The sequence below is a fragment of the Pan paniscus genome, chromosome 5 (genome assembly GCF_029289425.2).
Source record: "Pan paniscus chromosome 5, NHGRI_mPanPan1-v2.0_pri, whole genome shotgun sequence".
NCBI classification, from domain to species: Eukaryota; Metazoa; Chordata; class Mammalia; order Primates; family Hominidae; genus Pan; species Pan paniscus.
In genome coordinates, this window is record NC_073254.2 from 126,941,675 (window position 1) to 126,954,518 (window position 12,844).

General features: G+C 40.5%; 1 protein-coding gene across 1 annotated transcript; it reads right to left on the minus strand.

Moving 5' to 3' along the window:
* Positions 1-9,984: 9,984 nt before the first annotated feature.
* Positions 9,985-10,402, minus strand: LOC100976289 (non-histone chromosomal protein HMG-17-like). The gene has a single exon (XM_034963365.3). The coding sequence runs from the start codon at positions 10,267-10,269 to the stop codon at positions 9,997-9,999; it is 273 nt and encodes a 90-aa protein (XP_034819256.3). The 5' UTR covers positions 10,270-10,402; the 3' UTR covers positions 9,985-9,996.
* Between the last annotated feature and the right edge of the window lie 2,442 nt (positions 10,403-12,844).

The following is a 12,844-nucleotide window of genomic DNA, read 5'->3' on the forward strand; positions in this document are numbered from 1 at the left end:
AATTAGCTAAGTGTCTTCTACCGTATTAGCTGTTGTATCCAGCTAAGGGTATGAACATCAGCTAAAGCCGACTTTAAATTAGAGTGCTTGGAAGCATTAGCTTCCAGGTGTTTTACCAGCTGACAAAGAGGGATGATTTCAAAATCAATGTCAATAATTTCCAGTCATTTCCTTAAAAATTACTTTTCATCTACACATTGCATAGTGTTCTGGAAAGTGGTGTGTTGTGTTTCACTCTGTTCTGTTCTGCCAGCAAAACCCTGAAACCTGCATCCTGCTCATCTACTAGGGCTGTTTAGTTTGATGTGACTATCTATGTGTCCTTGAGTTTGGGCTCTCCTCCTAACCCAGGCTGACTGCCTGCTCCATCCCCGAGGATCCTGCTCTCCTTCCACCATCGTTACCTTCTTTGTACCTTCTCTGTTACCCAAATTAATTTCTTTTATTTTCTTTTTTAAGAAAAAAAAAAACAGTCTCACTCTGTCACCCAGGCTGAAGTGCAATAGCCCAATCATGGCTCACTGCAGCCTCGACCTCCCCAGGCTGAGTTGATCCTCCCACATCAGCCTCCTGAGTAAATTTTTTTTTTTTTTTGAGACAGAGTTTCGCTCTTATTGCCCAGGCTGGAGTGCAATGGCGCGATCTCGGCTCACTGCAACCTCTACCTCCCAGGTTCAAGTGATTCTCCTGCCTCAGCCTCCCAAGTAGCTGGGATTACAGGCGCCCGCCACTGTGCCTGGCTAATTTTTGTATTTTTAGTAGAAACGGGGTTTCACCATGTTGGCCAGGCTGGTCTCAAACTCCTGACCTGAGGTGATCCACCCGCCTCGGCCTCCCAAAGTGCTGGGATCACAGGCTTCAGCCGCCACGCCTGGCATTTTTTTTTTTTTTTTTTTTTTTTTTTTTTTGGAGAGATGAGGTTTTACTATGCTGCCCAAGCTGGTCTCAAACTTCTGAGCTTAAGCAATACACCTACCTCAGCTTCTCCAAGTGCTGGAGTTACCAGGCATGAACAACTGCACCCGGCCTGAGATTTATGCACGTTAGAAATTAGTTTTGGGGCTGGTCACAATAGCTCACACCTGGTAACCCCAGCACTTTGGGAGGCCAAGGCAGGCAGAGTCCTTGAGTCCAGGAGTTCGAGACCAGCCTGGGCAACATAGCAAGACCTTATCTCTACAAAAAATACAAAAATTAGCCAGGCATGGTGGCACAACTGTAGTCTGAGCTACTCAGGAGGCTGAGTTGGGAAGATCACCTCAGCCTGGGGAGGTCGAGGCTGCAGTGCACCATGATCAGGCTACTGCACTCCAGCCTGGGCAACAGAGTGAGACCCTGTCTCCAAAACACAAAAAAACAAACAAACAGAAAACAAAAAAACATGAATCTCTAAGGTGGTTTTTTTTCAAAGAATCTTACCGCTTATGATAAAATACATGGTGTTCACCTTTTTCTTGTAGTTGTAGACTGTCAAAACTGGAATAGAACTTAGAGTTGTTACCCTTTCCACAGTAGTCCCTGAAGTTAAACAAGCCCAGTGATGGGGAATTCGCTGCTTTCCAACGCAGCCCAGTTCCTCTTTATAGCACACTGATTTTTATTAGTCTTTCCATTACTGGGCTTTTGTTAGTCTTCTCTGTATCTACTCTGATTAATTAGTTGGGACTATACCAAAAAAAAAAGGTTTATCCTCCTAATCTTCTCCCCACACACAAAGTAGAAAACTTTTTCAAGATTAAGTAGATAGTTTAAAATATACTTACTAGCATAACCCAAAGTAGTATAATGTCCCATGAGTCTAAAAATAACAAAAGTGTATGTGTGCGTCGCTGTGTGTGTAAAACCAAGTTATTTGGGTGATTTTTACTGGACTTTATTTTTTAATATTAATAATAGTATTGAATGGTTCAAAAATGAAAAAGAATTAAAAGGCCATATAGTGAGAAGTCTTCTTATTTCTGTCACTCATCCATATAATTCTTCCTATCTCCCCTTTAAACTGGGAGGCACTATTACTAGTTTTTTGTGTGTCCTCACAGAGACTTTTTATACAAACAGATACAAACGTATATTATGCTTCCCTTCTTAAATAACCATAAGCATACCATGCACACTTTTTTAAGAGGAAGTGACTTACAGATACATAATATTCCATGATACAGATATACCATAAGAGATTTAGCCAATCCACTATTAGTAGACACACATGTCATGTTCTATTTCTGCTGTTACAAAATGTGCAACAATAACTAACATTGTATAGACATTTTGCATATGCCCAGTGATATCTATAGACTAAGTTCTTTAAAGTGAGTTGTTGCATCAAAAAAGACATGCATTTCAAATTTTGATTGGTATTGCCAAATTGCCCTCCATAAATGTTGTATCAATTTATATTTCACCAACAATATAAAGGAAGGCCTTGTCAACCCAGTGTTTTATCAAATATCTGGATTTTTGCCTATCTGATGTGTGAAAATGGTATTTAAGTATAAATTTGTGTGTCTCTTATTATGAACGATGTAGAACATTTCCTTTAAAATATTTAACAACAATTTGCATTTCCTTTTCTGTGAATTCTAGACAGAGCATTGTCCCACCTTTCTTCTGAGTGCTTGTTTACTTTTCCTATTGATTCATAGAAATCGATATGTTAAGGAGGTTATTCTATTATCTGTGACATGAGTTGCAGATGTTTTTTCCAGCTTGTCATTTGTCTCCCAACTTATCTGATAGTAGCTTTATACAAACATTTTCATGTGGTTGAATCTATCATTTTAAAATAATTTTAAGAGATTTTTGCCCTATTTTGAAGTATTTAAATGATTTTCTGTGTTCTTTTCTAGTCTTATTATTATTTACTCTTTTTTTTTTTTATCACCTTTGAGCTTTTTAAAGAAGTATGAGGTATGGTACAAATGTATTTTCTTCCAGAGAGCTAACTCTGTTGTCCTAAACAGTTAGTGATGATTATATCTCCTCTGTTAAGGGAAGAGGCCACCCCTCATATTGTCTTATGCCCAATTTCTGCCTCCAAAGAAAGAAGAAGTAAAAACTAAAAGGCAGAAATGAAATCCACAGGGAGACAGCCTGGCGCCGTGCCCTGGGCCTGGTTAAAGATTGACCCCTGACCTAACCGGTTATGTTATCTATAGATTCCAGACATTGTAAGGAAAAGCACTGTGAAAATCCCTGTCCCGTTCTGTTCCGTTCTGATTACCGGTGCATGCAGCCCCCGGTCACGTATCCCCTGCTTGCTCAATCGATCACGACCCTCTCACGCAGACCCCCTTAGAGTTGTAAGCCCTTAAAAGGGACGGAATTGCTCACTCGGGGAGCTCGGTTTTTGGAGACGTGAGTGTTGCCGAAGCTCCCGGCCAAATAAAGCCCTTCCTTGCTTAACTCGGTGTCTGAGGGGTTTTGTCTGCAGCTTGTCCTACCACACTGTGAACTTTATTTAAACTATTATAACATAGAACAAGGGCAGATGAACTATGTTATGAGGGACAAATTTGACCCACAGCTTGTCTTTATACACAAAGTGTTACTGGAACATAGCTTTGCCCATTTGGTTATGTCTTGTTAGGGCTGCTTTTGCACTACATGGGGCAGAGTTGAGTAGTTGCAAGAGACAGTATGGCCTGCAAATCCTGAAATATTTAACTTTCTGGCTCTTTACAGGAAACGTTTGCTAACTCCTAATACAGAAGAAGAACAAGGAGAAGAGGAGGAGGAAAAAGAGAAAGAAAAAGAATGGAGGAGAAGAAGGAAGGAGGAATAGCTCAGCGAGGAAGAGAAAGAAGGGAAAAGGAGAAGACATTCTGAAAATAAATTGGGTTCTCTTGGCATAAATGTGTGGAGGAAAAAAATATTCCTTAGGAGAAAAAAAATGAACTGAGATGGTGGGTTTATTTTCCTCTTTTAATAGTCTTCTCCCTCGGTAGGGCCTGAGGTGATTTGTTTCGGTTTTATATTATACCGTGATCCACTTCATACAACCCACAAATCTCTCATCATTTTCTCTGCCAGGCTAGGCCAGAAGTCTCTACAGAGGTTCCAAGTCTCATGCTTGTTCACGTATTTAATGAGGTGTAGGATGGCCTCAGGGGACCCCTTGGAATGTGGGAAACTGGAGTTCCTTTTTTAAAAACACATCCCTTTAGGGGTACTACCACCTTTCAAATCTCCTTCTGTCTTTTAGGGCTGACAAGAAACCCTTCTAAACTGGCTTTTTAAAATTATTTTTTAAATATGTTGTAACAAGACCGCCAAAACTTTTTTCCCAGAAAGTATAGTGTTTCTTCCTTCTACATATCCAACAAAGGATTTCCCTTTCCAGTGTCACAGTGGGTTACACGAGCATTTTAATGATCCAGCTGTTTTCCCTTTTCTTGTACACTGCAGTTTTCCACAAGTTACTGAATAATCTCATTAAGCCCTTCCAATCAGCTTGAGCATGCTTCACCTTTCTTTGAGGCAGCTGAAAAGTACCCATTATTAAAAGGCAAAAATTATTCTAACTGCATGAAGGAAAAGACCGCAAAAGGAAGTGCAGGATAAAGTTATTTTTATATCATAGCCACGCTACAGTGAAAAACTCTAAAATACCTCCCAAATATTTAATTTACTTTTTATTATCATTATTTCAGAGTTATGTCCAGTTCTAAACTCCAAAATTCAGGAGGAAGCATATGGAGAACTTAAAGTGTCCATACATTACTAAAATACTAGCATTAAACATCGTATATGAAGAACACATATTTTTCAAAACACCTTTACATACACTATTCTATTTGATTCTCAGGACAATCAAATGCATATGACTATATCCAGACTATATCCAAATGGATATGACTATATCCAGACTATATCCATTTCACAGAGAAAGAAACTGAGTCACAGATAATTTATTTCATTTTTATTTAAATTTATTTATTCATTTTTATATAGTTGATGAATTCACATTATTCAAAATTCCAAAAGTACATAAAGGCGTATGCTGAAAAAAGCTCCCCTCCACTTCTCACCTCTATCCACCCAATTTCCCTTCCTAGAAGAAACTGCTATTTCTTATTTCTAATATATATCCTCCTGGAGATATTGTACGCTTAGTACAGATGGCTATACATGATTTTTCTTCTTTTTATGTAATACCTTAATATAGTCCTTGTTCTGAAACCAGCTTTTTTAAATGTAATATATCCTGGAGATCTTTCATATGAGTATATAGTGAATTTCCACTTTTTTATGGTTTCTTAATATTTGATTGTACAAACTTATACTTTATTTAAACAGTCTTATATTGATGGAATTTTTTTCTTTTCAGAGGCAGGGTCTCACTTTGTCATCCAGGCTGGAGTGCAGTTGTGTGATCATAGCTCACTGCAGCACCAAACCCCTGGGCTCAAGAAATCCTTCCACCTCAGCCTCCTGAGTAGGTGGAACTGCAGGCGTGTGCCACCATGCCCAGCTAATTTTTAAAAGTTTGTTGTAGAGATGGGGTATTGCTATGTTGCCCAGGCTTGTCTCAAGTGATCCTGCCACCTTGGCCTCCCAAAGTTCTGAGATTACAGGTGTGGGCCACCATGCCGGCCTGTTGGATCATTTCTGTGTTGGAGTTGTAGGGTCAAAAAATATGTGCATTTAAAATTTTGAGAAGTATTGTGAAATTTTCTCCATTTTCTCCAAGATTAGACAGAGATCTTAGGTGACATAGCCAAGACTGAATAGCTAATTTTTAATGGATATAAAAGTTACAACAAATGTTTTCCAACCAGTAAAATAGAGGATGTGAAGAATGGCATAATTGCATATTTTCAGGGCCACTAACCCTTTGTGAAATAGATTTAATTGAGGCATCTGCAAGAGAAGAGAGGAGTTACCTCTCTTGCTGATTCCATTGTTCTTCATTGCCTTCTGTATTTTGTTCCCTGAACCCTAGAGCCAAGTGATGAATTAACTTCAGCAGGCCTAGATGAGTTTGCCTCCTGTCAGCCTGAGCCCCTCCTTCTCATAGACTACTGAGATGTGGGCTCCTCTGCCTGCACCAAAAAGTTGAAGTCTTAACGTCATCTACCTCAATAAAATAGAAGGCTAAGAAGAGAAGGGGAATGAATTGATGAAGACTTTCAAAGATATTAAAAAGGTCATCAACATTCTCTACTGGCAAGTTATACCTCTGTACAATGCTTGCCAAGCCTGATGAGCCGCTGTCCGTGGTGCTGACAACAGCCCTATGGCCTGAGGCATGATTGCTTTTCCTATTCCTAGGGCATTAAGAATCTTATACAAACTCTCCTAGGCATTCTGAACCAGGTGAGAAAGGAGGAAACAAAGGGAAACAAGAGGGGCAAAGGGACAAGGGCTACTTAGAGAGGCAGAATATGTGTGAGGTTGGATAAAGAAGAGAGATTGGTCTAGGATTGGTATTGTTTACAAATCATCATAGATACTAACAGATAATTCTGCCCCCTTCATGATGGGAAGAGGGTCATATGTACTTTGCTTTATGCTTTCCATTTGTTATATGCATATATCCCCTGAGGATTTAAAGAAAAATACGGTTATAAAAAGGACCATGGAAAGAGTTATGTGGAATTCCTTGAGTGGACAATTTTAGAAATAAGATGGATTGCCATCTGCCTAAGCCGGTTTAACTGTAATCCTGCCAAAGACTGGAAATAGACTGGATAACCTCCTGAGACCCTCACAATATTTGAAGTTAGGACTTCAATGAAAACATTCATCCTACTCTTGCTCTTTATCTCTGTTTGGGCTTCAGGCCAGACTGGATTTAAACTAAAGTAACATCACAGGCTATACTGATTATTTTGTCTTATCTAAAGTCAGTTGCCTTCAAGTGTTGTTTTAATACACACGAGAAGTTAATAACTTTTTCAACCTGTCACTTCTTTCCCTAGCAGCACAAGAAGATAATACAGAATGTGAATTCAATAAATTCCATTTACTCCTCAGTGCTGCGCTGGAACCAATCTTCCATTCACATGATTAAGTTTGAAAAAATTTATATTTTGGTGTAAAAAAGGAAACATTTGGATTTATATAAAGTTTAAGTATAAAAATATAACTGTGGGCCAGGCATGGTGGTCACGCCTGTAATCCCATCACTTTGGGAGGCTGAGGTGGGTGGATCACCTGAGGTCAGGAGTTCGAGACCAGCCTGAGCAACATGACAAAACCCCAAAGCTACTAAAAACATGAGAATTAGGTGGGCATGGTGGAGCATGCCTGTAGCCCCAGCTACTCAGGAGGCTGAGGCAGGAGAATCGCTTGAACCCAGGAGGTGGAGGTTACAGTGAGCCAAGATTGCACCACTGCACTCCAGCCTGGGCAACAGAGAAAGACTGTGTGCCAAAAAACAAAACAAACAAAAAAACAAATTAAAGAAACCTGTAGTTACATTTTTATACTTGGTTTTGTTTTTATTTTTTTAAAGGGTGGATTTTCAAATTGGAGAGAACATATAATATTGGAGATTAGGCCAGAGATTTCATAAGTTTTAGAATGTATCTTTCAATATTTTAAATGGCCTCATTGGCAATGCAGTTGGCGTTGTAGGCCTGGCTGTCATTATAATTATTGCTGCTATAGGGATACATAGGTTTCAAGTTGTCTGAGCTTGGGGTGCACTTATCTATGAGCAATCAAAGCAACATCCAGATGTCAGGTCACCAGACATGGTCCTCAGAGGCCCCTGTTAGTGTATCTGCCTTCACATAGGGTGAGATCTACCCCCAGGTCATGGGGAAGGGAATCTATTCCCCCCAAGGGTTATCTAATTCTGCCTGGGCACTGACTCATAACCCATCTGATATTCTAAGCTTAAGGACTGTCTTCACATTCTATTAAATTTCTCTATTCCAGAGCTGGTTGACTTAGCTCCAGTGTAAATCCATTTGAGAAAAAGAAACATTTAAGGAAAATGGTATTGTCCTTTCTTACAGATCATTGGTTCTCAACATTTTTTCCTTACACGCAGCTAACAGAATGACCATCTGTCATTACACTGCAGTGGTTCTCCGCCAAAGTCTGAGTGGGAAAGGCAGGAGGGCAAGTCCCTTTCTGCTCTACCCAGAGAGGCTTATCAAAATGGGGCAAGGGTGAACTCTATAAAGCTCCCCAATTTCCAATATGTCCTCCTGGCTTGATAGCTTCCATATGTCCTTTCTTCATCCTTTCTCTGCACCAGAAGGCTAACAAGCACCACCAGACTCCCTGTGCCTGCCCTTAGCTTCTAGTTGAATTCAGCCAATGAAAAGCACCAGCAAGAGATCAGAGGGAGTAGGTGGAAAGTTAAAGGTATTTATTTCCTTGGCTTTCTGTGGGGGTACCACAGGCTGGATTCATCTCTTGACTAAAAGTCACTACTCCTGTCCAAGAGCCTTCTCTGCTCAGTCTCGGTCTCCAAGTTCTCTTCTGGTGATGGGATCTTCTCTTTATCCCTTTCAAGCCTAGGAGAGTAACAGTGCCCCTTGTTACCAGCCCCGCAGAACTGCACAATTCCTTATGGTTTCCCTGCATCCTACATACATCTTTGTAAAGAGTCCCTTTATCAACTCGAATTACCTTCTCTTTTCTGAAAGGATCCTCACTAATACAATCTCCACCTCCCATCCCCCCCCAAAACAAAACAAAACAAAACAAAACCTTACTCTGTAAAATCTAAATACTACAATCTAGGTTTTTGTTGAAGAAAAATATATAAATTGTCTACATGAATGATATTTCTCTATCTTTCAGAAACTATGGTTAAATATGTGGCTCAATGTTTCTTGTATAATTAACTACATGATAATTTTTTAAGTTAAATATTTTTAAAACTTAAAATATTTTATCCCAAGGAACTTATCTCTCTGTTTGCAAATAATGAGAATTCTATAGTTTATAACCTATAACCTATGCTATCATAGCTTGACTACGAGGAAGCTTACAGAGAAATTTATACATAAGTCAGGGTAAAACATTAGCTTAGATTTCGCTCTACTTATTTCTCCATCCTTCGATCTAGAATCTAATGATCGATTTTCATTTTAATGGTCATGTTAAACATGTCTTTAATTGCAACTGCTTTGAAGTTAGAAAGTCCATATGTCACATATAAATGCTTGTTGTAGTTCTTAATGATTATTCATTGTGTTCCCAGTTATACTAATGTGGAACTTTTTTTTCCCAAGCCAAACTGTATCCAGCTTTATTAAAGATACTTTCCATAAACAATCATGGTATTTAAGGCAGGACAGGGCAGACAGTCATTAACGTATACAACTTTCAAACTCTCTTCTTCAGTGGACTACCAAAAATTGGAAAGCCACTATAAAACCCAATGAAGTCTTCATCTGATGCTCTGAACAGGGAAAGCTTAGAGTGAGGGTTGACAGTTCACATTTAGCATGTTTTTAACAACTTTTCACAAGCCAACCCTGACTTTCAGAAAGTGAAGTGAAAATGGCAGAATTTATCTGAAGATCCACAATCTAGAAATGGAACCACTGCTCCTTTTGACAGGTGCCATCTCAGTGGCATCACTGGAAAGTCCAGATTGCCTGACACACTGGTAACCAATGATTGGAGGTCAGGTCCCAACAGATGTCTGGGCTTAAGGGAGTTAAGTATATGCTGAAAGATGGAAAGGTCGAAGAGGACATACAAACGAATTTGTTTTTCCATACCATGAGGCTTTTGTGCCAAGAGGCCACGTGTGTCAAAGTCAGGGAATCCCTCCTCCTGGGAGCCAAGAGGAAGTCTCTCAAAACTAGAAGGGAAAGGTGTTTCCCCCACATCAATCCAGCTGCAGAGACATTCTATTAGTGACATATGCCCCTTCCCCAAAAAACAACAATGAGGTGGTCTGTATGCTAACAACATAGCTTCAAAAAAAGGTAAAACAAAATTCTGCATTTTTATAAAACTTGATAAAAATAGTATTTCAAACTGTACAGTCACCATACATACACAGTTATCAAAAATCCACACACTTCACTTGGCATCTCCAGCACCTTCAGCTTTCTGTGCCTGGTCTGTTTTGGCATCTCCATTTTCTGCAGGGCTATTCCCCTCCTTGCCAGCATCAACTTTCCCCTTTTTCTCTTTGGGTACCTTCTCTCCCTTCTTTGCAGGGGCCTTTTTAGGTTTGGGCTGTGGCTTTGGAGGAGCAGGTTTAGCAGACAACCTCGCAGATCTTCCCTGTGGTTCATCCTTCCCTTTGGCTTTATCCCCTTTAGCATCCCCTTCAGCCTTTCTCTTGGGCATGGTGGTGGCGGCGACAGCGGCACGACATAGGCACTGGACGCGGGGCTTTGGTCAGTCCAGGGGTCGTTCTAGCCTCTTCTTCTTCTTCCAATGTGGGACATTTTTTTACACTTGAAAAAAGACTCAGCGATAAGGCTCTTCCTATAAGCAAACACTCTAGTCAAAAATTTTCTTTGAAGAAGTCTAAATTGAAATGAAATAGGCATGTCAGTCAAACATTTGTACCCACACTTCTGATTAATTGAAGTTTTTGTTTCTTCATTAACCATCTATTTTTAATTTTTTAAAAGCACACTAACTTAAAAAGCTGTTTATAGGCCAGGTGTGGTGGCTCACCCCTGTAATCCCAGCACTTTGGGAGGCTGAGCTGGGCAGATCATCTGAGGTCAGGAGTTTGAGACCAGTCTGGCCAACATGGTGAAACTCTGTCTCTACTAAAAATACAAAAATTAGCCGACCATGATGGTGGCTGCCTGTGAACCCAGCTACTCAGGAGGCTGAGACAGGAGAATCGCTTGAACCTGGGAGGCGGAGTTTGCAGTGAGCCAAGATTGCACCACTGCACTCCAGCCTGGGTGGCACAGTGAGACTCCGTCTCAAAAAAAAAAAAAAAAAAAGCTGTTTATAATGTCCAAACAATATAAACATACTACTTTATGGTAGAAACCTAACCTGATGATTATGAAAACTTAATAAGAACTTTTTTCACATTTACCTTGTTACTCTTAAAAATCAGATACAAAAAGTCACTTATAAGAGCCTTCTTAATGAAAACAGCAATAGTCTCAAACTGATGACTCTTTAACTGTAAAACACTCATTCCCTGGAACATCCTCACCCTTGACATTCGTGGGCATATGGTACATATTCCATAAATGTTTACTGAATTGAGAAAGGAAATTTATATACATGTATTGAGAAGTGTTTTCAGAAAATGCATCCCTAAAAAATCCATCCTTTAAGTGACTTACATTGCATTTATGATTACACTTTTTTTTGAGGGGGGGACGCAGTTTCACTCTTGTTGCCCAGGCTGGAGTGCAATGGTGCGATCTCGGCTCACCACAACCTCCACCTCCCAGGTTCAAGTGATCCTCCTGCCTCAGCCTCCCGAGTAGCTGGGATTACAGGCATGTGCCATGACGCCCAGCTAATTTTGTATTTTTAGTGGAGACAGGGTTTCTCCATGTTGGTCAGGCTGGTCTCCAACTCCTGACCTCACGTGATCCTCCTGCCTCGGCCTCCCAAAGTGCTGGGATTACAGGTGTGAGCCACCGTGCCCGGCCTCTTCCACTATTCTTATTTCAGCATGGCCGTTGAATTTCCCTCCTCCCATCTGACAGCATATGTTCCTGTTTCTTTAGTTGCTTCATAGGGCCTTTACCATTCCTTCTCCTACTTGTAATAGAGCTAACAATTGAGCTAGTTTGGCCAGGTGTGGTGGCTCACACCTGTAATCCCAACACTTTGGGAGGCCAAGGTGGGCAGATCACTTGAGGTCAGGAGTTCAAGACCAGCCTGGCCAACATGGTGAAACCCCGTCTCTACTAAAAATACAAAAATTAGCAGATGTGATGACGCTACTCAGGAGGCTGAGACAGGAGAATTGCTTGAACCTGAGAGGCGGAGAATGCAGTGAGCCAAGACTGTGCCAAGCACTCCAGCCTAGGTGACAGAGTAAGACTTTGAGACTTCATCTCAAAAAAAAAAAAAAAAGTTGAGCTAGTTAGAGATGCAAACATCCAGAATCAGGGTGTATCAGTCGCACCATCTCCTCTTCACCATCTCGTACAGTGCTCTTCTGAGAAGACACTTGCATATATATTGTTTTTAAACTCTGATTTTGGCTTCACTGGCTTACTAACTTCATCTTCTATGGATGATTTTGTTGAGATACTATGTATTTTTTAAAAAGTATTTGTTGGCTGCGCATGGTGGCTCACGCCTGTAATCCCAGCATTTTGGGAGGCTGAGGTGGGCAGATCACCTGAGGTCGGGAGCTCGAGACCAGCCTGACCGACATGAAGAAACCCCATCTCTACTAAAAAATACAAAATTAGCTGGGTGTCATGGTGCATGCCTGTAATCGCAGCTACTCAGGAGGCTGAGGCAGGAGGATCGCTTGAACCTGGGAGGTGGAGGTTGTGGTGAGCCGAGATCGCATCATTGCACTTCAGCCTAGGCAACAAGAGCAAAACTCTGTCTCAAAAAAAAAAAAAAAGTGTTTGTTGATTAACAGTTTGTTAAAATCATAAATGCAATGTAAGTCACTTAAAGGATGGATTTTTTAGGGATGCATTTTCTGAAAACACTTCTCAATACATGTATATAAATTTCCTTTCTCAATTCAGTAAGCATTTAGAGACCGTCCTGACCAACATGGTGAAACCCTGTCTCTATTAAAAATACAAAAAAATTAGCTCAGTATGGTGGCACGTGCCTGTAGTCCCAGCTACTTGGGAGGCTGAGGCAGGAGAATCACTTGAACTGGGGAGGTGGAGGTTGCAGTAAGCCAAGATCTCGCCACTGCACTCCAGCTTGGTGACAGAGCGAGACTCCATCTCAAAAAAATAAA

What these genes read in the sequence shown, in the direction of transcription:
- LOC100976289 (XM_034963365.3), bottom strand. Translation starts at nt 10,269, where the DNA reads ATGCCCAAGAGAAAGGCTGAAGGGGATGCTAAAGGGGATAAAGCCAAA.